Source organism: Drosophila subpulchrella, chromosome 3L, assembly GCF_014743375.2.
Source record: "Drosophila subpulchrella strain 33 F10 #4 breed RU33 chromosome 3L, RU_Dsub_v1.1 Primary Assembly, whole genome shotgun sequence".
NCBI lineage: Eukaryota > Metazoa > Arthropoda > Insecta > Diptera > Drosophilidae > Drosophila > Drosophila subpulchrella.
In genome coordinates, this window is record NC_050612.1 from 27,388,581 (window position 1) to 27,414,511 (window position 25,931).

Below are 25,931 nucleotides of genomic sequence, written 5' to 3' on the forward strand. Positions count from 1 at the left end.
TGCTGATCTCAATATGTGCCTATAGAGATGAATATGACCAAAGAACATTTGATTAAACCAGTATCCAATTGCTGAAGACAAATTTTGCCACCACCCAAATCATCTGATGTCAATTAGCTCGGACTGATTATGTTTGGCGTTTATTTACAAACAAATACAGGTGAAAATGAATGCAGATCATAAAATAATACAATATGTTTGCATTAAAAATGTATAGTCACTTTAAAGTTCGGTACGATTAAAATTAAATATATAAACTAGTTTCTCGGTTGTGGTAAAAACATTTTTTTACATATAGCGTTACAACTACTAAGATTAAGGGACTATGCCTAACCATTCACAAACATACATGCGTATATAACTATGTATTTTGTAAACTGTGTTTAGTCATTTGCTAATCCGTAGGTAACTATTGAATACAATAATTTATTTCACGTATATATAAACTTTCTCAAAATGTAAAAAACGTAGTACATATGTATTCTCTGTTGGTTGGGCTCACTTATCGACTTATAAACTAATGCAATTAACTACAATCGAATAGATTTAACATACAATATAGTATATGAATGACATATTCATTAGCTGCATGTTCTTTTTTTTAAACTTTGTGTCCTCAGCACTATTAGATAATCGTGTTTTTCTTTTTTGATTTTACTTTAATTAAACTAGCTCAGTGGTCAGGTCAGGCCACTCTCATTTAAATTCCTAAATTCCACTAAGAACAAATAATGATACAAACACTAAAACACGAACGCTGCACCATGGCAGACCAGTCTCCATTGCAGCGGTTTGCACAATTAACGTTAAACTAGGCTCCTAATTAGAGGGCCACCTCATCACCATTCCTGGTGCTCAAAGGTGACACCTGCTCCTGATACTGCTGTTCGGCCTGCAACTGAAGCTCCCGTCGCCGCTGGGCGGTCACTGACAGGCCGATATTGCCGTCCACCTGTGCGCTGGAAGCCACTTGGTTGTTGGCGCTTGGCTCGTACATTATATCACGTATTGATGTTGCTGCTGCTGCTGTTGTGGCTGTTGTGACTGCCGTTGTTGTTGCGGTTGTGGTTTCCGTTTTGGTCGTGGCAAAGTGTACATGTGGTTGCGCCTGCTGTGGCTGTCGTCAAACCAAATCGCTCTTCGGCGTTGACGTCGCCCCTATCGCAACCGCAGGCGCTCCTGCGGTGGCGCCGCCAGTGGCTCCCTGGTTGCCATTGGACGCGGCCTCCAGCAGGGAACCGGCCTCCACATCGCCGGCCTGTCGGGCGGCATTGCGCTGGCGGCACAGGTACGGCGAGTTGGTGGGTGAGGGCAGTGGGTTCTGCAATTAAATGTCACGTTTCATTACACTATTTCCCCATTTGCATATAGACAAGGTAAACCCACCAATTTGTTGTTGTTCTGGCAGCATGTGGCCTTGACACATCCCTCATCCGTGGTGGGGCAGTCCAGGGCGCAGCAGTCGGAGCCGCTCATGTTGATGCTGGATGTGCCGTCGGACATGTTGCAGCCCTCGATCTCGCTGAACTCCGGTTGGATGGTGGTGGAGTGGATACCCTCGTTGTGGAAGAACTCCTTCACCTTCTCGGCAATCTTCATGTACTCCGACAGATTGCGGCACCTAAAAGGGGTAAGAGAATATTGATTAGATTGTTTATAAAACTAAGGGTTACTTCTTATTAAAACTAACCTTATATGGGCCGAGGCGATGATGCGATCGCCGGCCAGCTGCCACACATGGAACTCGTGCACAGCCAGCACGCCATCAACTTTCTCCAGAAGCCTCTTCTGGATGGCATCGACCTGGATGTGCGTGGGCACCGTCTGCAGCAGGATCAAAGCGGACTCGCGCAGCAGCGGCCACACGGAGTGCAGGATCAGCACAACCAGTAAGATGGACAGGGCAGGATCCATGTAGAATCGGTACTTCCACTCTGTCTTCCACACCACCACAGCACTGATCACCACAATGATGCTGCCGAGGGCATCGCTCAGAACGTGCAGGAAGGCGCCGCGCATGTTCATCTGGCCGGGATCGTGGCTGTGTCCATGGCTGGACTTCTTCACCGGTGGCTTCTCCTTCTGCTTCTCGTAGGCAAATTCGTTCTGCTCATCCTCGCCCTCGTCCATGTTGGCCAGCTCTGTGAGGCGGCTGTGGTTGCGGGTGAGTCCGGCGCCATGTGAGTGTCCATGGTGACCGCCGTGTTCTAAGGATTCTATTAGGTTAGGTTTTGGTCCCATTTGGTTTTTTTTTGTTGATCTTACCGTAAAGCAGACACAGTCCAATCACATTTACCAAAAGTCCTAGAGCTCCCACGATAACCAACAGTTCGGGCTGGTGAATCGGTTCCTCTTCAATAAATCTGTAATAAATCCAATAAATTATTACATTAAAACATTTCGAGTTCAATGATTTCATTGAATGTTAATTATTAGTAGTTCTACGAAAGTATACAATCCTACATATTGAATTCAAATACAACCTATATATGATTACGTTATCAACTATCTGATTAAACAACTAGACTTCTCTAAAGGCCGTTTATAAATAAACTTATTAGCCCGGTTAGATTATTTTTTTTTTACAGTGTAGTTGGCGTCTCCAGGGAATCGGTAGCTATTGGCAACAGACTCACCTCGTAAAGCTTTCATTAAATATGCACAAAATGCCTCCGGAATGTAAATTATGTGTATAATTCACAAAACCCAATGCACAAATACAAACGGAAAGGTGGCAGTAAAACCCAAACGTATCACAACAAATTAACACACAGACGGAATCGAGTGATTCAAAAAAATATAAACAAATCACGTTAACACATGTCGATGTCAAGGCGAGCTTATTGCTCGTAATACGGCTTACTGCTCACAGATCGCCGGACAACTGGGTGTGGGTGTGGATCGTTGATCCGTAATTACTCCCGATATTATTGCCATGGAAAGCAGTTTACGAAATGGTGACAAGGAGTTTAAAACGTACTATATAAGATCAAGTTAAAATGTGCTTCCAAAAACCTTAACTATTTTTAAAATTAGTTAGAGCAAGGGTAGCTTTTGGAAGCTTTACTTTTTTGATTTGTTTGCAAAGCAAATTCTAGGGATATTTGCTCTTTTATAAATAAGATAAACAAGAAATTGCCTTTTTTGCAAATTTTGATTTGCTTGTTTCTTTCTATAAGTGATGGCGAAGCTTCATGGAAGTCTCAGCTACAAAATAAACAATGGAATAAGGAATTGAACCATTTGAAGAAGAGTAGAGATCTTCGTAAATGAAATGTTAAGGAATCTTAATATTATTCCTATTCTTTGTTTTTTATTTGGATTGGATTTGACACTCACCTCTTGCAGGCCTCGATGGTGATGCTGAAGCACAAGGCCACCAGGAAAACAGCGTTGACCAGAGCACCCAAAACCTCAGCCCTGGCCCAGCCGAAAGTGTTCTTCGACCACTTTTTCGGTGACATCTGTCGAGATAGGAGGTGACGTGAGTGATATAAGTTGTATTTCTTGGTAGACGACAGGGACTTACCTTCACAGACAGAAAAGATATGACCAGGGCGGCGATGTCGCCCAACATGTGGAAACTATCCGCCACCAGGGCCATCGAATTGGTCACATAGCCCACTATGATCTCCACAAAGAAGAAGAACGCCGTCAGCCACATCATCGAGAGCAGCCGGCATTTCTTGCCCGAGTACTTGGCCATTTTGGAGAAGCTGCAAGAAAGAGAAATATGGTTATATAAAATAATATGTATTACCTAAGTAACATTTTATTACAACTATTGGAAATCTAACGAACAAAATTCCTGAAGTTCTAGTTCTTTTCGAGCAATAATTAATGCAATAAAAAAGTTGGAGTCATGGAAACAAGAGCACGTATAATAGATTTCCCCACAATTTATTTACCAAAGAAAGCCGAATTTGAACTTAGAGAAGCTCGGCTGTTATTTAAGTCCCCCGCCTCATCAATATTCCCCCAATATGGCTTTCGAAATATCAATCAAAGTTTGCTCTCGGTTCATTCAACTGCTTTTTATGCAGTCAAATCGCCTGCAATGTGCCAAGCTCTGAAATTGTTATTGCACAAAGAGAAAAAACACTGAGACACGCACGCCCAAACAAATTACCAACAAATTGAGTTTTTCAATTGTTTTCCATTGTTGCTGCTCGAACAGTTTTCCATTTAGTTCCATTTAGCCTTTTGTTTAGGCAAAAGCTTTAGTGCCCCTCATCAGGGAGCGATTTAATTGAAAGCGGGTATAAGAAGAAAATAAACCCGAACCCAAATGGGGGGAGTGAAAAAGGGGCTTGGCGATAGTTTTAAATGTAGTTTGTAGTTTTTATGGACCAAGTCTCGGTTCAGTAGATGTGGGATTTTCATATATCCGACTCACGCGAAGAACTGCATGTCGGCCTGGAAGACTTGAGAGGACTGTTGCTCCTCCAGAACTGAATTAGCTTGTGCCTGGCTTTATTTTAGATCGGGAACGGCTTGCCAGCCATCGAACGCGTTGGGTAAACAAAAACAGAAAACATTTTCAACTGAATCGACACTGTATCGGCATCGGGCGAAATCCCACCGGTTGCCAGGCGAAATCGGGGTATAATGGCGAATGCGGGGTATATTGGCAGGGTTTACGGGGTGGTAAACACAGAAGGGTGACGTTTCTTTTTCATTATTTCTTTCTGCTGCTGTGGCGACGGGCAAGAAAACAATTTGCATTTTCGGCTAAAAAGCCAACAACTATTGCCCGTTGGCCAAGCAACTACAGTGGTCGGCATAAGTATTTTGACAAAATAAAAGTTAAGTATACTCATAACTTGAATTTACTTCTTGTAAACTATAGGCATCAATGGAAAGGTAATTTCAATGCCGTTTGAATGATACAATACATTTCTTTACCCATTCAGTACTTATTGAAAAGGACGAATTTGTGTAAATCAACTTTGAAATTTTTAAAAAAAACTTTTTTCCTCGTCTTGAAAACTTAAATTTTTTGATGCAAAAAGTTTCTTCAAACAAAAATAATAGTAACTGCAAAAAGAATTTTTCAAAAATCATTTTGCTTATATTTTTTATGATTTTTTGAAAATGCTGAAAAACAGGCATTTGAGCCATATTTTTCTCTTTTTCATACAAATTTTTTCCGACATTGTCACCTTCAAAAAATCATAAAAAATATAAGCAAAATGATTTTTGAAAAATTCTTTTTGCAGTTACTATTATTTTTGTTTGAAGAAACTTTTTGCATCAAAAAATTTAAGTTTTCAAGACGAGGAAAAAAGTTTTTTTTAAAAATTTCAAAGTTGATTTACACAAATTCGTCCTTTTCAATAAGTACTGAATGGGTAAAGAAATGTATTGTATCATTCAAACGGCATTGAAATTACCTTTCCATTGATGCCTATAGTTTACAAGAAGTAAATTCAAGTTATGAGTATACTTAACTTTTATTTTGTCAAAATACATATGCCGACCAGTGTATGTAGCTAGGGATTGACGTCTATTAGGAAACAAATAATATGCGACATCATGAATTGAATACTCTATTCCAGATGGTTCTGAAATGACTCAAGTGCTGAATACAATATTCACATTATATTTCCTATGCTCAAGCTCAAGAAATGTGAGATATATATAGTTCTGGAAAAAAAAATGTTTACGATAAGGAAATATCAACTGGTTTCGGGTCTTAAAAAGAATACTCTAGAATACTTATGATATACGTATATATCGTTCTTTGAAATGGCTTTATTTTGTTCCTATACCAAATATTTTGGTGTCTATCATTAGCCAGGCATTACTGTCCGGGAATCTGCATCACCACCAGCACATTCGCGCCCAACGATTACACAATCTCCTCGTGTAGCTGTTATCTCGAACCGCCACTCCCTCCTATCCATCAGCTTTTACTGTAGAACGCTCGGCACACGAGACGCCAAAAACAAAGGGGGCTTTTTGCTTTTTGCATTTTGATTTTATCTACGCCAAAAGCGATCCTATCGCATGGGTAACGTGTGCAGTAATGCCAATAAATGCGTGCCGTATTCCCAACCCGATCTTCTGGGTCCACGTGTCTGTGTACATCTTCTCCATATGCGAATACCTTCAGCTACATATGACTAAACTAGATAAACAGGGCTGATAAGCCGCCGGCGGGCGGTTCTTTTTTTGGCAGCATGTGCGCAAAAAGCAAACAATTCACCGCTTATCGGATGAACTGGGGGGCGGAAAAGGTAGGGGGAGTGGGTTCGGATTGACGGGATGAGCACCCGAGACCAGGAGTCGTCGCTCCATACCAGGTAGGCTACTTTTTAAACTAGCCAAATATTAAATAGCGTGCAAATAGGCTTTTTTTATGGTTTTCCCTTGGGTGCACTCAACCCGACACTTGAGGAAAATACTAGGTAAATTCCACGATTGAGTTGGCTGGAAACACAGCAATATCAAATATCTTTCTGTCTAGGTCTAGGGGTTTCTGCTTAGAAAAATAGATTTTAACACCTCAATTGGAAAAAACATGTTTAAACCTGATCATAATTGTTATTTACACTTTTTGCTTTACATTTCACAGTTTTAAGAAACATTTTTGAAATGTTTTAATAAAGATATCACTATATAGATCAAATATAATATTGGGAAAACTAATAGGATCAATTGTGATAAGCGAATTTCCTGATCAAAAGACTACTAAATAATTTGTTTCACTTCTATTTACATTTATTTTCCAAGTGTATAATAGATATACAATAACGTTCACCCACGATCTTTAGGCAAATTATACAATTGAACAAGTGCAGTGCGCACCAAGCGAATTAATCTAGAATCAACAATGAGCAATGAAAGGAACTGAGCTGAATCACATAACTTACATGCGGCTAGTGGAATCCAATGCAAATGTTAATAATGGAAAATATATAAATGTAATATACACTTTAGAGGAACGTGCGGGATACCTCGTCCGTTCACACACGAATAAGCACTGCTCGAATGCCTGGGTCCAATGGCCCTACCTGGCCTTTAGTCGTTTCTCACAGGCCTTTTGTGTTTGAACAGGTACAAAATCGCCGATAGGGACTGCTTTGCGTTGGCCTGGCCAACAAAGTGGTCAACTGGCGTGGCTTAAAATGTGTCACTTGCAGCTGATAGTAGATACCCAATGCCCGATAGCCACCTTCGTCCCGGAGAGCTCTTAAGCCCCTCCAGGCGGGCGGCCCGCGATTGGCGAACGTGATCCGCATAAATGGGACGTACAGGTCCCCAAAACTAACAAACTATGGCCAGGCCATTGATGAAATATCAGAGTCTCTTTCGCGGCTGTTGGCTGACCAAATATTTTGCCGCTTTCGGCGGGTTGTGTTGTCACAGTCATCAAGAGAGTGAAGAGCGTTTAAAATACAGGTTGCACGTAGCTTATGTTAAAGCCCTTGGTCAAAAGGTTGGCTTAAACGATGGTGGAAATCCACAGAAACATTTTCTTTACAATGCAACAAATATCACCTTTTGGAATGTTATAATTTGATTCTAATTCTGATTATATTCCACCTTATAAATTGTGTATCCTAAGTTTGGAACATATTACCTAAACTTACAAAGTATATTTTAAAATATTTTCAAAGTTCTTTAAAAGGTAATTACATTTTTACTTAGACAAATGGAAAACCTATTCACTTGTCAAATAGAATATGCCCATAAAAATACATTTTTTATTAGGTCGTTGGCTGATAAATATATCATATTTGAAACCCTCAGCCAAATTACTTAAAGGGAGCTTTCTATATTGGTACCTTCTTTAAATATTGCCCCTTAAAGACAATTTAAATTTCATTTTAGCCTGACATTGGGCCTTGCAATTTGGCCTTGGCTCTATAAGTACGTGATGTGCTCTACAAAAATATATAAAATAAAATATGAGCAAAGCAATAATGTACCACAAGAAATCTAAAAGGAAATTTGGAATGTTTATTTTAAATTTCCGGCTTGGCTTGGCTCAAGGATTTTTTGGGTGGAAAGGGGCGGTCTATCGTATACCTATCCTATATATGTAAGCAGTCAGTCGCTGTCCTAAGTGAAGAGCACGTGACATGCGTGGCCTACGCAATTAATTCAAGCCATTTAACATGCAGCTCACAGTCGGCTGATTCAAAGTACGAATTTGTTAGATCGGATGGGGACTATATAATTGTGAGTGCGGTGGCATGTAAAACACATGCACTCTCGGCCGGCGAAACTGGGCTACAAATATTCTAGGTCAGGTGGTTTAATTGGCCTCTCCATCTCCAGTTGCACTGAACAAGTATTCTCCGCCCAATTGCCCCCGGACAACTGGGACTCGGATTTGGATTCGGATTCGGTGGTGTTTATGTGGGTTACTAAGCCAGAAACAAAGACGGCAAAACAAACATAGTTTCGTCTGTCCTAGCGATAAGAAATAATTTAGGTGATAAGCGGAAATCGATCGTTTATGCACGGAAAGTTGTACAAAGTACTTGAAATCACTATTTTAGATAAGCCAACTGAATTGGGCGGGTTATTTATTGATAAGAAATTTAAAGAATATTGAGGTAAATATGATATTGTGCAGATGTTTTATTACTTTATTATGAAATAACAAAAAATTCAAAAGTAAGCGTTAAATTGAGTTGTGAAAATTTAAATAATGGTGATGAACCAATCAATGTGTGATATATGCCCAAACTCTATTGATGATTTTTATTTACTTAGATGGTTGCTACTATCTCCAAGGTAAAATCTACCTTATTCGCGACATTTAAAAGCAAAATGGCAATCAAATAATTATTTTAATGGCAAAAACTGCAGTTGACCCACAAACGAAAGAGAATCATTTGTTCTCCCCGACGACAACGTGGCGACGATTAACCCGGTTCTTTTGCAGACCTTTCGGGAACGGAAGGCGGCGGACGGAGGTGGAAGTGGAGCTCTGGCGCTCTGGAAAAAAAAGGGCGTCGAAAAGAAAGGCAAAGTAAGAGCCGGAATGGGCGGTGGGAAGTCCAACCTAGTTGCGTTTTCCGAGAACAAAACAGAGAAAATGTATAAAAGAAAAACAGTTCCATCGGCCTGGCAGAGAGGTAGATACTATGGGCATTCACAGACATTGCATGGATGTGTCAGCTAAAAATACTGGCAACTGAATTGCCCCAATTTGCATGAAGTGGCGGCGATAAACAAATAACAAAATTCACGAGCCTGACAAATCAAATTTCAATGGATACAGTAGTATAAATGTGGAATCCTTTTTTCTATAGAACAGCCGAAAAACCATGTCAAGGTCGCTGGTGCATGATTCTCTTGGAAAGCCAGTTATCCAACCACCTTTGAGATTATAATATGATACGGTTGGTCCGCAGAGGAGAAATAACGCAGTGGGAGAAGGCTTATCTGGACCTAGGCTAACCTACTTTGGTTGCAGTCGTAAATTAAAGCTACTTTATGGTGGCCGGGGCAAACATAACCCACTTTTGGCCTCATTTTCAGCTGCAGTCAATAGTCAATGTGTTTACCCACAAATCAAATTGGTCTGTATCAAATATTAAATGCTGTTCAAATATTCACCCCTGAAACTGAACCAAATGCACTGAATAAATAAGCATGTAGGTAATATGTATAAATCAGAACAGTGCGAAGCTGTTTTGTGCGTTTTAATTTGTTTTGTCACAAAATAGTATTAGCACATATTGATTTTTTCCCTCCTCCGATGCCGCTTTGCTTTCAATTTCAGTAAATTTGCGCTGATTAACTGGGAACTGAGAACAAAAAGAGTTGGAAAGTCACTTGGTTGAGTGGTGGGACGACCTGACCTTTAAATCGAATTATTTCAGCCACAGCGAGCAGAAATTTAATGTGATTTAATTAGGGCCGGAATACACGGGTTTTATGCAACAGTGAAAATCGCATCAACACAGAATTTCACAAAGAATTTCGAGACCCAATACAAAATCGAACAAAATTTGTAGAGGCTGAGGTGGTAATAAATACGTTTTTAAATATATATTGATGTTTACTTCGAGAACGTCACCACTTAGAAAAATACGTGCTAGGAAACAGGGATGATAAAATCTATTTATGGAATAAATCAGCAAACATGAAACTTAGAAAAAATATATTTTACAATATATCGAAAGTAACAAAAATAAACAAAATGTTTTTCCCCAAAGAATGTGGGATTGCCGCAGCAGAAACTTTAAAAACAACCATGAGTCAGACAAATTTCAGATAAAATATCCAGCGAGAACCGATGATTAAGGCAAAACAACCGGTTTTCGAGGATGGGATGCCACGGGAAGAGACAATAAATCAAGTATAACAAGTCCTAGACGAAGACCCTGAAAAGGAAGCGCAGATTAAGATCGATTGTCGAAATGCAGCTATTACACGGGAACGACTACCTGACCACGCCCACCCGCCCAGTTCGGTGACCCACGTGCCTTAATAGCAACGATAATAATGGTAAGGGTCACAGACATGCTCGTACAGGTTTTGTGAAGAGAAATATGTACATATCATAACTAAGATAAAGGATTTATTTATAAAGAGTGCGGTTAAGTACTGCAAAATATTAGTATCATTCCATATTCCCTTAAATACACCCTTAAATTAAAAAAACTCTTAAAGTGACAAGCTCCTACTTCATATTTGAAAACTTTATAACCTATTCACTGTGTTTTTATCTATAATCTATAAATATAAAGTAAAAGGCATCACTTACCAAAGTTTTGAGACTGAAAATTAGGTGTTGATGTTCCTTAGCAGAAACGCGACTCCCACTGAAGTGGCTAAAATCAAAATGTATTGTTTTGTAAAGTTAATTAACAAATAAATAAAAAATGTTCAGTAAATATCGGCCTGGGGCTCTGAATGTCTAGCTAAAAACAATGAAGTTAAAGCTTTTTAAATATATGCAAACTATATGGATGCATACATTTTAGTTACGAGTTTTTTAAATCTTATTTTTAAAGATATTACAATGTATTTTTATATAATTAGTTCTTTAAATTAGTGAAATTAAAATGGAGCACTTGAATTAATTAATATACATTAAGTTCAAATGTACTTTATCTCTCTTCAAAAACAATGTGCTACTTCTCCAAATTACTTATCTACATGTTTGCATATTCATTGTTTTTGCCTTTTATCAACGACACATGTAAAACTCAAGTTGCCTTTGTTGATTTTCACCAGATTCTCTTAGCCGATATTCACTGTATTTACAAAAGCACAAAGGGGAGGCGGGGAGGGCGGGGCAGGAACAGTGTTGCTGTTGTTTTGCGATAAAAGTGGAGAGAAGATACAAAAAACAACTTCCGATTTTCACCGTTGTTTTTGTTGCTGCAAGAGCAAAGTTCCAGATAAAAGCTGTAAAAGTTAGAAAGTAAAATGCAAGAAGTTATCTTGGATTTTGAGGAAATTCCTTGGCATTTCACCATTTTCCACCTCTTTTGGGGGTGGCACGCATACATACAAACAGGGCCATCTACGTATATACAAATGTATGCAAGTTAATTGTGCACAGTCACAATGGACGAAGGGGAAGAGGAGATGGGGAGGGGGAAGACGATTCACGATTGCACGTGCACTTGTCGCAAGAATTCCCGGATAACTCTTTGCTCTCCGCCGTAATTTACCGATTGGCTGCCTTCTTGGTTGCTTCTTGCCGCACTCGGAGCGGAACGCACAGCACAGACGATGTAACAGCGCGGCTGGACGAATTTTTAATAAATAATTATTTTCCACCGAATCGGTGAGACCGCGCTGGTATCAATCGAAGATACCACCCGGCCTGAAAAATACCACCTTATGTTCAAAAAATACCATTTCCTGCAAAAAAAATACTTCATTTGGGTGGGTTGTGAACTTGGGTGCAGTTTACGGCTTGCAGAACTGATTTCCTAAAAATGATAGGATTATTTACAATAAGCAAATGATTAACGTTAAAAATACTTAATTATGTTTTATTTCTATCTTTTTTTATGTCTTGCTAAAATGTACGAGATAAAAATTCCAACAGTCTGTTAGTAACAGAGCACACCTAGTGCTATTATTTAAAACACCGGGGATTCCCAGATCAGGCCAGAATAATTTTAAATATGTATGTATATTCACTTTGATTTTGAAGTTTTCATAATAAAATAAAATAAATTTTAGCTAAAGTTGCAAACAGCTGCAAATTTCCAAAAATTATAAAAACATGGGTCGATTTTCATTTATAGGAATTGTTTGTCTGTAAATGTCCGGTGTATCTTTTTAACTCCTTAAACCAACAACAACGAATAAGATGTGTTTAAAAATATAAATAATTTTTGGGCTTAAAGAACAGCTCAGTCTTCGATGACGCACATAATGTTAATGCCATTCTTGCCCAGGCTAACGCCCTCCAGCTCGGATCCCTGCTTGTCCCGCATATAGGTCAAAAACTGGATGATCACATAGAACAAATTGTTGCTGCTGTAAACGGTATCGTGCAGTTTCCTGTCGCTAATGAAGTTAAACTTGGGCAGCTGATCCAGGTTATTGGTGGCCAGGATGGCGCAGTTGGCCTTGTTATTCACCAAGGACTCTACGTTCTCCATGATTGTTCTCTTATCCCAGATGATCACAAAACGGGAGAAAAAAGGTCTTTGTCCTTCGTCCTGTGGCATCGACTTCAATTGGCTGTCGAGGTAAACGCAAAACAAATGAAACAATATGGCTGAATCGGTGGGTAGATAGTCCAGCCAATCCTGAATATAGTCCGACTTCCTGGTGTATCTCCATTGGAAGGAGCCTATGTGGTCGCCCTTCGCTAGTTCCTTAATGCGCAGCACCAAGTACTCCTGGTTTCTAAAGGGTTGTAGAAAAGCCAACATCTTGGGCAGCATCGGAAGATAGGTCCTTACGAAGTCCCGGTCCTCGGCTATCAATTTCAGCCTCTCCAGACTTATTTCTCCTATTTTGATGTTGTAAAAACCGAGTTCTTGAAACACCTCGTCCACATATTCAATCTCAGTGACCAAACGATGCAATATTGTGATTGATAACCAATACCTCAGGTTGGACACATATTGCAGCATCTTGTTTGGGGATGTGTCCTCCGAGTTGCTGACTCCACTATCTCTTGTGCCACTGAAGTTTTCAGACGGGAATGAAAAAAATTGGTACGGGTTTTTCTCCTTAAAGAGTTGGTATTTGTAGGAGTCCCGTATTACAAATGCATTCGAGTCTTCTGCCGCTCTACGTTCTTTTCTGGCCCGCCTCATTAAAGCGGGCAAATTCCGGATGTCGGTGATGAAATCTTCCCGGCAAACCTCTTCGCATGGTGACTTACTGGGTGTCTTGGGTGAGTTTCTCTTCATAAGGACGGTCTTCTTAGGCCGCCAACAAGGATCTAAGTAAGATGAGTGCCAATTGACAATGGGTCTGTCATCACAATCGATTTCCGGTTTGTTTCTCCGTGCCTTTGATACAGGACGTGTATAAACAGTTCCAAAGGGGGTTTCTGAGGGAAAAGGCATTTATTTATTGGATAGGTTGTATAAGTGCTCCCAAGGGATAGCTGACCATCGCTGCCATCCAGCAGGCACTTCTGGCTCTCCGTTCCAATCACCTGCTCGTCGCCAAGGATCAACCACAAATACTTGCCGAAACAGGCCAGGGCACTCAGAGCCATAACGGTGGCAATGGAGTACACACCGATGACCCGCCAGTAAGCGCAATAGTACCAACGGTTGGAGATATATCCTACCTTCCAGGTGTCCAGAAGCAGCATCAAAAGAACAAATATATTAGCACAACATATCTTCAGGTAATTCCGCGCCTGGGCGCCACGAAGTCGCAAATCGAGGCTGCGTTGAACCACGCGATTCTTTTTTAAAGGGAAGCAATGCCTTCTTTTGCAATTCATCATTTTGCCAGGTAAAAAATATAAATATGTTCGAGAGTAAATGGCCTAGTCAGATATTTAGGTAAACGAATAGAAAGAGCTTGCTTTTTGATAAAATGATGTTCAGATGGGTTCTTGAGTGTTTTTCGTAGAATTGTTATGCAGTTCTTTTACAATCATTTCCACATCTTGTTAGACTCTAACACATCTTGTTAGACTCTAGGCCCCTAACAAATATAAACGACACTCTTTAGGAAGGATCTTACATTATAAATATATTTACTTTTTCTTGATTATAAATATGTTCGGATATTTAGTTATATATTTTCTAGAAATTCAAAATGTTTTTCCTTTTCATATTTCACATTTATTGAGAAAGCTTTTTGTAGTTTAAGTTTAGATATGGTTTCTGTATTGGCTAAGGAGAAACACAAAGAATTTAACCAGTGATGTCATAGTTTTCAAGTAAAAATCTCTAAAAAGAAATAAAAAAACAAAAATAAATTGGTTTTAAAAAATATATTATATAAAAAATATTTACAAAAACAACAAATTTTTTTTAGGCTTTTCAACTGAAAAACTGATTGGATTGGAGCAATGAAAAAGCTAGAGCGGCATCACTGACCACGATCGTTGGGGTTTTCGTTAGTCGCGGGTTTACCGGCCGAGGAAACAGGTGCTCAAGAAAACAATACCACGATAAGATCGGTAATTGCATTGCGACTTCCCCCCACAATCAATCGGGAAAGACCAGAAATATTTAAATCATTTTATAATACTTATTCTGGAGACACTACCCGTTTCAGTCAAAACAAAAATAAATCTTTTACCTTTTTACCTGGCCTAATTCCTCTCGTGTGCGTGAGGCAGTGAGTGATAAGATTAGACGAATGGGTAAATATTTCGCTATGTGATAACAGCAATTGGAACTTGAAAGTGGTGGCCATAAAAAAATAAAGTGTAAATAGAAAAGGCTAAGAATGGTGAATTAGTCATTGTGAAAATCAGGGAATTAGTACAAGCTCCATATACGCAAATCTATATGTGCGACAAATGACAGTAATCATCAGTGCCCGTAAAGAAATTATGATAAAAAAGGTATATATGTATTATATGAGCAGAGGAGATATGCTCATATGAGCAGCTTCCGGCTTTGGCACCGTTTAAACTGAAATGTCCAGTGGAAAATTATCTAAATTGGACTGCGAGTGCTAGAGTACTCGTAAATGTTTCTCGTATTGTTATTGTTATGGTTGATGGTATTATGATACATACGAAGATGTAGGCATATATACACAGAACATAAATATACATACTTTATAATAGGACTTTGCTTAAAGCCATGCAAAATAAACTTGGATCTTTATATTTTAAATCCGAACAGTACTATTTCCATTAGAAATTGTAAACATTTTTTTCACTTTACCTAGGGTTATAACAACAAGAAACAGAAACAATCGCTTGCTTGTTTTCTGACTGCAACTATGCAATACGCCCAAAGTAAACCAAGATAAGCAGAGTGAAAAAGTGAGCGGAACTTAAAAACAGATATTGGTGAAAATTGCTGAAAATTGGACTAGCGTTGCCAACGTTTTAATGGCTTAAACAGCGGCCTTTAAAAGTGGTAATATATCACATCCAAAAGCCATGAACGTGATCTACATACATGTAAATCTGGATCATGAGACTAGTAAGTAGCTTTACATAAAACCAGAAGAGAACGCAATTAGTCGCGTGTTTTGTTTGTACTAGTGGCCATTGTCACTTGTTATCCGCTTGGGTCATTGGCATTAAAATAGTAGTCAGAGTTCAACAAAAAAAACTAGGAGAAAATAGGCTGTTGCACAGGTAACTCCCCCCCCTCCCACTCAAGTGACGTCACACAGGTAAAATGCATTGCAATTAACTCATTTCATTTCGTTTCAGTTTTGGTTTTAATTCGGTTTTCTCTCGTTGGTCATTAATTGGCAGTCATGCAACTATTGCAGCATGGCCATTGTACATATTACACATAAATATATCCGGCATAATGCCTTTATATTTTTCGTTGTGTATTTGAAGTGGTCAACGGGGTGCGTGAGGAAATATTAATAATGCATTTCTAATAAATAGTGTGCAGCAAAACAGTGAGTGGCGAAAAAGTGGTCCAACAAGTCGGTGATTGAATACTCTGCTTGAGTGGAGTTGACTAGGTTATCAGTGGCAGCATTCAAGTTTTAACTAATAATTATTTATTGATTAGACTTACAGCGCTTGACCATTTACGGGAGTTTCCGTCTATTCACTGCAAGAAATTATTAAACCTTAAAAAACTAAGTGGTGAAAAAGCTGTTAATTTTGTTAATATATTAGGGAGATAAATAAAATGAAATATTTTTATTGTCTTAGGATTTTTTAAAATAATTTTAAAAATCAAGGGACGTAGCAAACATTTATAAAACTGTCAACAGTTTATTCTGTAGCAACTCTTTTTATGTTTTTTTCAACAATTTTATCCTAAAATCGATATTCTTAAAATCTTACATTTCTGAAGAGCACGGAAACCCTTTTATTGAAATTGTAAGTTGCTGACCTATTGAAATCTGACTCCAAAATAGTATTCTTTAAAAATACCCTCCAATTTTATTCATTCTTTGATGGTCTCCATTTTTTTAGTGTTACAAAATCAGTTATTTTTAAGAGTATTATACCTAACATCCAAATCTTTAAAAAAAATAAAATTAAATATAAATATAAGTGTATAAATAATATTTATTCTGTTATTTTACTTTGTTTTAGATATTTACAAAAAATCAAAAAATATATTTATTTTAGCTACTTATTTTTGTCTCTGCATAACTGTTGCTTCTAATATCAGTTGTTTGTGCTTAGGCAGCGACACGGCGTGAGAGAAAATGTAGTTACATATCTGAGCGCTGCTTTTGTTTAGCCCATTTGTTTTGCCTGCGCTCTTTACTTTTTACCTGTGTGAGAGTGTGTGAAAGGGGGGCCCAGGTGTGCAGGGGGGGGGGGGGGTGTGGTGAGCGAGAGGGAGTGGAGCTACCTGGGGCACAACTTGCGACACCTTTTGCCGCCGATCGCGAGTTCAGTAGCAATCGGAAGCCGGCGACAGCAACAACAAACCCAAACAGAACAATTAGTCGACCGATATTCAGAGGAATATAAATGTATATAGTCACCTATAAGTTCAAAAAGTAAACCATGTAAAATTCAGCGATTACTGCAAAGATATGGTAATGCAACGGTGGATGTGAACTGCAATGCACCGCACAAAGTATCCCCGAGATGTGAACACCCAATGGGAACATTAGCATTAATCAACCTCATGTTTTTTGCGCCCTTCAGTTGGTTTGCGGTGAATGCGTTTAACGGTGGATCTTCGCCTGCAGCTCTGCAACCCACGAGATACGGCTAAAGACATAGAATGGCCTCAAATAGCGGCAGTACCCCCGATCTGGACAGCCAGGTCAATGTGGAGGATTTGCCCATAACGTTCAAGGTGAGTGTCTGCATTGCGAAATGCGTATTTAAATGCTGTGAAATGAGTGGCGCAAGTTCAGGTACCAATGCCCATAAAGACCTCTTATATGACCGAAAATACACAAAGAGAAATTAATTTTTAAAAATTAATGTAATGCAATTCTTGAATTTTAAATACTAAATGATTTTCATAATGCTAGTTACTGCATACAAATGGTTTAAATAAATAAACTTATCACTTTTGGTAGTATAACAATTAAATTCTAACTACGTTTTATGCAACAATTTTCAATTAAAAGCAAATATTGAAGTTTTATAACATTAAAATTGAAGTAAACTATAATTTATTGAATTAAAATATTTTATTTTATTTTATTTTAACAAATAAAAGCTAGTATATAATACTAAAATTAATATTTGAAAAAGAAGGGGCGCTGGAAGCTAAAGTCCTTCGGCTCCAAGTTGAAAAATATTTCCTTATTTTAGTGTAGTATTTTTTTGAGTGCATAACCGAACAAAAGCAGACATATGTATGAATAACCACCCGCATACGAGACATGGCCAAAAAAAGAGCCAGACACGCACGCGTCACGCCCTGCTGAACTTCAGGTGGGGGCGGTGGGGGAAAGGGGCGTGGCGTGGCTCCACATGAGCAGCAGAAACAGCAACAGAACCACTTTTTTGGCTTGGCTGTGGACATCCGGTCGCAGGTCGGATGCAAATGAAGCGACTCTAACGGCAACGCATGCGCAGCGGAAGCCAATGCCACCGATGAATAATCCCACACTTCCCTTAAAAACATCTTATTTTGCTCACGTAGAATGGGGAAAATAATCGGTTTCGCACTGGTTTTGGGTTTTTACTTTTTTGGGAATGTCTTTAAAAAATTATTGTGGTTTTAACAAATTTAATCAAAGTAAAAATGGTCTTGAAGATATCATAATGTAAAAACCATCTGGTAACTTTCCAGTTAATTAATAAATATTTTAAAATGCTTTTCCATATAAGAAGGTGTAAAATATATAATGAACTTAAAAAATAAGTTACAAATTTCGAAGGATTAATTATCAGAATATCAGAATTTTTTTTTATTTTAAATTAGAGCATTTCATTTTTAGTTTTGGATAATAATTTTTTTGAAAACTGAAAAGTCTGGGTAGAATTAACATTGAGCCTGGAATTGTTATTGAAGAATATTACCTATCATAGAAGGTTTGAAAAATTCAAGTTCTTGCTTGAATTACAAATGAAAACCAAAGTAACTGATATTTTTTCTCCGTGCAGGTGAAATACATCGGCTCCGAAGTGGCACGTGGCTTGTGGGGCATCAAGTACACCCGCCGTCCGGTGGACATAATGGTGGGCGTGGCCAAGAACCTGCCGCCCAACAAGGTGCTGCCCAACTGCGAGCTGAAGGTGTCCACCGACGGGGTCCAGCTGGAGATCATTGCGCCCAAGGCGAGCATCAATCACTGGAGCTACCCGATCGATACGATATCGTATGGGGTTCAGGACTTGGTCTACACAAGGGTCTTTGCCATGATTGTGGTGAAGGACGAGTCGAGTCCGCATCCCTTTGAGGTGCACGCCTTTGTTTGCGACAGTCGGGCGATGGCCCGCAAGTTGACCTTTGCCCTGGCCGCCGCCTTTCAGGATTACTCGCGCCGGGTCAAGGAGGCGGCTGGCGAGGAGGAGGGGGGCGAGGCCACGCCCAGCGACTCCATCACGCCCACGCGCCAAAAGTTCGCCATCGATCTGCGAACGCCGGAGGAGATCCAGGCCGGCGAACTGGAACAGGAAACGGAGGCGTAGTCGGGCGACCACTGTACTTGCGTTCGTCAATGTGATGTGTTAGTTACTTAACGTCCAGTGTTCACTGTATTTGTAAATTGTAGTTCTCTCACCTGGTAGTTGCCTCATACAGCTAATTACCCAAAGCCTAAGTGTTAATGCGATTTGTAAACGATTTTCTATAATAAATTACGAATATTGTAGGATTGTCTTTTATAAACGGGATGTATGTACTTGTATACATCTGAATTACTTAATTTTTATACCCTTGCAGAGGGTATATTGATTTCAGTCAGAAGTTTGCAACGCAGTGAAGGAGACGTTTCCGACCCCATAAATTATATATATTCTTGATCAGCATGACTAGACGAGTCGATCTAGCCATGTCCGTCTGTCCGTCTGTCCGTCTGTCCGTCTGTCCGTCTGTCCGTCTGTCCGTCTGTCCGTCCGTTTCTACGCAAACTAGTCTCTCAGTTTTAAAGCTATCGAGCTGAAACTTTCCCAAAAGTCTTATATCTTTTGCAGGTAGTATATAAGTCGGAACCAGCCGGATCGGACAACTATATCTTATAGCTCCCATAGGAATAATCGGACAAAAAAATGAAAAAAAATTATATCTTTGGTGTTTTTTAGCATATAAACTCCTAAGCTTGGAAATAACAATTTTTAAATAATTTTGAATTTTGAATTAAATTTTATCGAAATCGGACGACTATATCATATAGCTGCCATAGGAACGATCGGAAAATTTGTGGAAAAATAATATGAAAAAAATTATAGCTTCGGTGTTTTTCAACATATAACCTCCAACGCTTGGAAATAACATTTTTTAATTAGTTCTGAATTTCGAATTAAATTTTATCAAAATCGGACGACTATGTCATATAGCTGCCATAGGAACGATCGCAAAATTGGTAGGAAAATAATATGAAACAAATTATAGCTTCGGTGTTTTTTAACATATAACCTCCTACGCTTGGAAATAACATTTTTTAATTAGTTCTGAGTTTCGAATTTAATTTTATCGAAATCGGACGACTATATCATATAGCTGCCATAGGAACGATCGGAAAATTGGTAGGAAAATAATATGAAACAAATTATAGCTTCGGTGTTTTGTGACATATTATCTCATACTATTGGGAATATCATTTTTTGTGTTATTAAATTTAATAATTATAGCTGCAAGGGTATATAAGCTTCGGCTTGCCGAAGCTAACTTCCTTTCTTGTTTTGCTTAAAATAGTTACCTTTGTTATATGGTAATGATAATTTTATTTATTTTTTATATGGTAATGATAATTTAAAGTAACCAGAGTACCCATCGAAAGTTCGTTTCTTAAGTCTTTTGTTTTCGCCAACATAATTTTGAGGCTGCAAAAAATCAGCCTTCAGCATGAGTAAACGAGGAATAAAGACGAGGACTAAGAAAGGTACTTAAATTTAAGTAAACATTTTGAAAAATATTTTATGTTGCTTTGAAGCGGACCATCTCTACCGTTCAGAGATTGAATGCGATTTGGCAAGACACAGGACACTCAAACCTCTGCACGATGGAGCTGATGAGCTGACCAAATATCCTGTAAATATTATACCCACCTTAGGCAAAAAATTTGAAACAATTGATTTTTAATATTTTTATTTTAAGATTTTTTTTTGCAATTTTTGTTTTTGTAATTTGTTTCTTTAACTCGTCGGAACAACAATTCTAAGCTTAAGCTTCAACTCTCGTGCGCGTTTATCCTTTGAGAAATGGCCATAAAACTAGGAAATCAAAAAATTATTAAATAAAACTTGCCTAGGTGCAAATGAGTGGGATAGCGTATTGGGAACTAGGAGGTGAACGGGGTTCCGGTTCGGGCTAAGTGGGAGGATGATCCTCGCCAGGATTGCTATCTGTCCATCAGTATGCTCTCTCTTGTTCTGTAATCCTTTCTAGCTGGCATCGGCGCGGAAGAGGAAACGACGCTTGCGGGCATCCATCTTGAGTTTCCGGACTTCCGGTTGGGCTTCAAGTTCCGGAAGCGCTTCCGTTTCCGTTTCTACCTTGTTCACAGTTACGGGCAGTGTTTGCACCTTGGACATGGCAGGTTCGGCGGGGGAGATGCGCTTGTAGATGGGCAGGATGAGCTCCTCCTCCTGCTCGACAGTCGAGTCCTTCTCCTCCGTTGGCTGCGCCTCCTGCGGCTCCTGCTGCTCTGGACTGCTCTGAACCAGGGTCATGGGCGCCGCGGCACCTGGGGTAAGTATCAGCTCCATGGGAGCCATCTGATCCTTCTTGGGCGTCTGATCCAAGCGCTCTTTAACCAGCTCCACGATGTCATCGATGCTGATCGAGGGCATGTAGGCGGCAGTGACTAGACTTCCTTGATCCTGAGCATCGTCCTGGGAAGGAGTCTCCTCGGGATTTGCTACCACCTCAGCCTCGGATTCTTGGATAACCTCAGGAGCAGTCTCTTTGATTTCCTCCGGAGCGGTCTCCTTGATTTCCTCGGGAATACTTTCTTTCATCTCCTCAGGAGAAGTTTCTTGGGCAGAAGATTCCTGGATATTCTCGTTAGTTTCCTCCTTGACTTCTTCGGGAGCACCTTCCTTGATCTCCTCGGGAGCAGCTTCATTAACCTCCTCGGGAACAGTTTCCTTGGCATCCTCTGATTTCTCAGAGATAGCAAAAACAGGCTGGATATGGAGGGGAATCACCTTAACTGGAATCTGATAGTCCATGGGCATATGCTGCACCTGCTTGATGTTGATAATGGGAGAGTCCTGCATCATCTGGGGCTTGTGGCTCTTCTTATCCTCAGTTTCCTCCAAAAGTTGTTCCTCGACGGAAGCATTCTTGTCCACAATTTCGGGTTCTGGCAGCTTGGCCTCCTCAATGGATACATCTGCATTTTCGACTGGTGAAAAACTCTCTGCCATGTCAGTCTCTGGTTTCTCTTCGTTCTTCTTCAGGGTATTCAGAAAGTCTGTGATCAGTTGCTCTGCCTCGGCGGCCATCACAGGATCCACGGGCTTGAAGCCACCCAGCGACTCCTGAGCCTCTCCATCGTGGCTGTTATCCAGAATCTCCTCCACCAGAGGACTATTCTGCTCCATTTCGGGAGTGGCTGGCATGCTCTCGGGTGCATCAGCTGGCTTGGCTGCTTCAAGGATCTCGAGATTCAGGGGTTCCTCTTGGGAGTAGCTGGTTTCCATTATGGCGGGTTCTGACTTAATTTCCTCGGGCATAACTTCATGGATCTCCTCCACCTTGGCTGGAACTTCTGGCTCTTCTTCTGATTGAACTTCCTCCTGGGGCTTCAATTCCTCCTCTTGCTTGATAGGTTCTTCTGACTTGATCTCTTCGTCTGTCTTGATCTCTTCTTCTGGCTTGATCTCCTCTTCAGGTTTGATCTCTTCTTCAGGTTTGATCTCTACTTCTTGTTTGATCTCTTCTTGTGACTTGATCTCTTCTTCTGGTTTGATCTCTTCATCTGATTTAATAACTTCTTCTGGCCTTATCTCTTCTTCTGGTTTGACCTCTTCTTCTGGTTTGACCTCCTCTTCTGCTTTGACCTCTTCTGGTTTAACCTCTTCATTTATCTTAGTTTCCTCCTGATCTTCAGGAATCTTCTCGTTTTCCAAAGGCTTGGTTTCATCTAGACGTTCCACTATGACAGCAGGAATCTCTTCGATGGCTTCGATGGGCTTGACATCGTCGTTCTTGGTATCCATATCAACCTTTGAAGGTTCCTGTTCCTCAATCACAGGCTCTGGTTGAACAAAAGTCACAGCCTGTTCGGAAGCCTGGACTTCTGGTTCCTGAATCTCAACGGGAATCACCTCGGGTTCCGCAAACATGGTCTGCAGTTTCAGTGTAGGTTGGGGCTCGCTAAGTTGGATCACAGGTTCCGTGACAGCTGGTTCACTTTCCATCACTTCCTCCACGGGTTTCACAGTAGTTGGTTTATTGAAGATAGCCGGACGTTTGCGGATTCCATTGAAGATATCGTTACGCAAGGGTGGAGCAGTAATTGCTGGTCTCAACCCCTGGGGCCTCTCCTTGTTGGGTCTCAGGGAGAATCGATGTGGCTTCACAGGCTTGGACTCCATTTCGATGGCGGCAACTGGTTCGGGAGCAGCTTCCACCACGGGCGCAGCCGTCACTGGAACTGGAACTGAAACTTTCCTGTGGGGTTGGGGCTTCCTCCGGTTGGGTTTGGGCTTCTGCACCTTGACTGGCTTCATGGGCTTGACCGGCTCAACCTCGGGCTCTGCAGGAACCTCCGGCTCTGCCTCAACTGGTTTGGATTCCATCTCCTCCTCTTCCTCCGGCTGCTCACTTTCCACAGGCATGGGTTTACTTTCCTCCTCCGCCGGAGCACTTCCGAAGTTACCATTGAGTTCATAGTACCTAGAGCTATCCCGGCACTCGATGGTCATGTCCTCGCGACGCATGCAGGTGAAGGATTCCTGGTAGAGAAAAGGATTTCATAAAATTTCAAAAGAAGAGGGATAATTTAAGGACGCCCACCTGACTGAAGATCGTCTCCTCGGGGCAGATGAAGCTCCAGCGGAAGGTGTTCTCCCGGCCATCGGCGTAGGTAACTGGTAGGCACACGTGGAAGATCTGGCAGTCGTTCTCCACATCCGCGTAGTAACCATAGGTCTTGTTGGCACACGAGAAGTTATCCGTGATGTCCGAACGGATGGAGGTGGCATTGCTGGGCAGGGTGAGGGTTCCCAGGGCAGCTGGTTCCGCCGGAGAAGATTCGTCCTCCGTTTCAGTTTGTTCTGGCATTTCCACCTCAACTGGTTCCTCACGGATCGCCGGTGCTTTTCTCTTCTATTAGAATATTAAAAGAAGATAAAATAAGAATTTAAAAATAAAAATGTTTTTCAAGATAAAGGATATATAAGTGTGCAAACTATCACCATCTCTTCATCCATTTTTATATTTTTAATACCTTATGTGGTATCCTAAAAGTGTATTTAGTATATATTCTAAAAATGTTTCTTAATTCATATAAATACTTTAAAATATTTATATTAAAATAATTTAAATCAGTTCTAGGGATATCTTTATGATCAAATGTATCCTATCACATCGTATCCTAACTTTATTTTCCGTGTACGATTAGCCAGCTGTACGATCCATTCAGCTAACGAGGTACGTGATGAGCATGGATAATCCCATATATCCAGCACGTGACTCTGCGATCGGCTAGGCACCCGAAAAATTTCACTTGTGTTCTAGTTTCCGTCTACGCGTCGGCAAGTGAAAATTAAATCGAATCGACTGGAATCGAGTTAATTCGATTCGATTCGAAATGAAACGAAGACCCTTAGCCCAGCCCACTGTGCACTTCGCACCTGTGACCGCCCTTTTATGGGCCGCACTGCAATTGAAGTCACTTTCGAATGGAACGTTCAAATATTATCACATAATATTTTAGCCATATGGATTTGTTATTAATTTATTATTTTGGGCGCTGCATTTCAATGAGTCTTGGTGGGGTGAAAACTTTCATTCGTACAGAGACCTTTCCCCAAAAAGGTACCCCCATGATTAATGCAGACCTAAAGACCCTGGTATTAGCAATTCTTGGAACCCATTCTCAGTGATTTCGCTTGGCGAATTCTTGCCGGCTTCTACCTGTCATTTAGCCACCTGCACAGGTGCCTATAAATACCTTAGACCAACTCTTGGAGTCTTGGCCGTTAAAAAAGGCTAAACGCTTGGCATACCAAATAAGCCAAGCCAAAAGATGTAGGAGAGGTATGTATGTAGGAGCTTATATTCATTTATGCAAATGCAAGTCCAGGTTGTGTCCCATTAAAATTTCATCGTATGGCTCGGCGGGCCGGCAAACATTTCATTAACAGTTTCCCATTTCCGTTAAGGCGAACGGAAGTGGTCTTTGGTGGTCAAGCTGTCTGCTGGATATATCGGATATACAGCCGACTACTGGACTTTAACACTCACCTGATGGGCGGTCAGGGGTCCTGCGCTGCAGGTGGCCGTCAGTATGAGCAGCAAGCACACGCTTTTCCACATTTTCACACACAGATTGTTCGGTTGTGGTCACTATATATCACTCGGAACTCGAGGCACTTATTTAGAATACACACTATAATCCGTTGAGGGGTTTCTTTTGGTTATTTCTTGATGATGGTGGGGCTGCTTTTAATCCAATTCGATATCCAGGCTTTTGTCAGGTAAGACCAATGCTTGCACTCGCACTGCGGGCTCTTTGCACACCTGTGAGGCACCGTTGGCTGGAAAATACTAACTGCCACCGACCACCGAGCCGCCCAATTTATATATTCTTCGCGTTGATTTGTTAAGAATGCAAAAAGGCAGAGAAACCAAAGAGTCACGCACACACAGAGAGGCCCCGAAGAAAGGTGGGTAGGTGGGTACTACGTACTGTGTGGGTACAGTAACAACTCAATTACAACCGCACACCATCACCAAGTGGAACCCTCTTCTTCTCCGCAGACGTGACATTGCGTATACGCACTGTGTGTTGGTGTTGGTTTGCGGTAAGTTTGGCGCGCATGCGCTTAAAGTGTGCCGACGTTTGTGGAACCCATAGTGTGTGGAACCTGATTCAGACAACCAGCTGACAACGAAGAAGAGCGGGAAGAAAGAGGTGGTCATGGCCATGATCTTCTGGAGATTTGCTACTCCTCAAGTTGGAGTTCTCAAATAAATATGAAATATTATTCCCTGTTAGACTTCATTTCATTGATTCATTTCATTGATTTTATTAAATATCTGCATAAAAACGTCTTG

At 40.5% G+C, this 25,931-nt stretch overlaps 4 protein-coding genes across 8 annotated transcripts; 1 reads left to right on the forward strand and 3 right to left on the reverse strand.

Moving 5' to 3' along the window:
* Positions 1-406: 406 nt before the first annotated feature.
* On the reverse strand, positions 407-11,782 carry LOC119554120 (zinc transporter 1-like). The gene is made up of 8 exons (XM_037864889.1): positions 11,646-11,782; positions 10,730-10,796; positions 3,530-3,716; positions 3,340-3,464; positions 2,266-2,363; positions 1,691-2,207; positions 1,387-1,621; positions 407-1,321 (listed from the first exon to the last, which is right to left on the reverse strand). Exons 3-8 carry the CDS (start codon positions 3,704-3,706, stop codon positions 1,124-1,126), a joined length of 1,350 nt encoding a protein of 449 aa, XP_037720817.1. The 5' UTR covers positions 3,707-3,716; positions 10,730-10,796; positions 11,646-11,782; the 3' UTR covers positions 407-1,123.
* A 359-nt stretch (positions 11,783-12,141) lies between these two features.
* Positions 12,142-13,954, reverse strand: LOC119553940 (transmembrane protein 209-like). The gene is made up of 2 exons (XM_037864631.1): positions 13,558-13,954; positions 12,142-13,495 (listed from the first exon to the last, which is right to left on the reverse strand). The coding sequence occupies exons 1-2, from the start codon at positions 13,901-13,903 to the stop codon at positions 12,339-12,341; spliced, it is 1,503 nt and encodes a 500-aa protein (XP_037720559.1). The 5' UTR covers positions 13,904-13,954; the 3' UTR covers positions 12,142-12,338.
* A 575-nt stretch (positions 13,955-14,529) lies between these two features.
* Positions 14,530-19,370, forward strand: LOC119553370. Of its 5 annotated transcripts, XM_037863718.1 has the most exons (4): positions 14,557-14,587; positions 15,310-15,569; positions 17,225-17,378; positions 18,644-19,370. In XM_037863718.1, the coding sequence occupies exons 3-4, from the start codon at positions 17,304-17,306 to the stop codon at positions 19,169-19,171; spliced, it is 603 nt and encodes a 200-aa protein (XP_037719646.1). In that variant the 5' UTR covers positions 14,557-14,587; positions 15,310-15,569; positions 17,225-17,303; the 3' UTR covers positions 19,172-19,370. The 5 variants fall into 5 exon arrangements, with proteins under 5 accessions (XP_037719644.1, XP_037719646.1, XP_037719648.1 ...); XM_037863716.1 differs by lacking the exon at positions 15,310-15,569 and having other exon boundaries at positions 14,530-14,587; XM_037863720.1 differs by lacking the exons at positions 14,557-14,587; positions 15,310-15,569 and adding an exon at positions 14,644-14,773.
* A 1,675-nt stretch (positions 19,371-21,045) lies between these two features.
* LOC119554313 (titin) lies at positions 21,046-25,190 on the reverse strand. Its single transcript, XM_037865174.1, has 4 exons — positions 25,119-25,190; positions 23,667-23,978; positions 22,732-23,605; positions 21,046-22,557 (listed from the first exon to the last, which is right to left on the reverse strand). Exons 1-4 carry the CDS (start codon positions 25,188-25,190, stop codon positions 21,086-21,088), a joined length of 2,730 nt encoding a protein of 909 aa, XP_037721102.1. The 3' UTR covers positions 21,046-21,085.
* Positions 25,191-25,931: the final 741 nt, after the last annotated feature.

Bases quoted from the DNA above. Each gene is read 5' to 3' on its own strand.
- LOC119554313 (XM_037865174.1), bottom strand. From the start codon at position 25,190: ATGTGGAAAAGCGTGTGCTTGCTGCTCATACTGACGGCCACCTGCAGC. The intron at 23,979-25,118 runs GTGAGTGTTAAA...ATATTCTAATAG, and splicing joins GACCCCTGACCGCCCATCAG to AAGAGAAAAGCACCGGCGAT. The intron at 23,606-23,666 runs GTGGGCGTCCTT...TTTCTCTACCAG, and splicing joins AGGAGACGATCTTCAGTCAG to GAATCCTTCACCTGCATGCG.
- LOC119553940 (XM_037864631.1), bottom strand. From the start codon at position 13,903: ATGATGAATTGCAAAAGAAGGCATTGCTTCCCTTTAAAAAAGAATCGC. The intron at 13,496-13,557 runs GTCAGCTATCCC...CTTTTCCCTCAG, and splicing joins CCTGCTGGATGGCAGCGATG to AAACCCCCTTTGGAACTGTT.
- LOC119553370 (XM_037863716.1), top strand. From the start codon at position 17,304: ATGGCCTCAAATAGCGGCAGTACCCCCGATCTGGACAGCCAGGTCAAT. The intron at 17,379-18,643 runs GTGAGTGTCTGC...TTCTCCGTGCAG, and splicing joins ATTTGCCCATAACGTTCAAG to GTGAAATACATCGGCTCCGA.
- LOC119554120 (XM_037864889.1), bottom strand. From the start codon at position 3,706: ATGGCCAAGTACTCGGGCAAGAAATGCCGGCTGCTCTCGATGATGTGG. The intron at 2,364-3,339 runs GTGAGTGTCAAA...GATTTATTACAG, and splicing joins ACCATCGAGGCCTGCAAGAG to ATTTATTGAAGAGGAACCGA. The intron at 1,322-1,386 runs GTGGGTTTACCT...ATTTAATTGCAG, and splicing joins GCCAGAACAACAACAAATTG to AACCCACTGCCCTCACCCAC.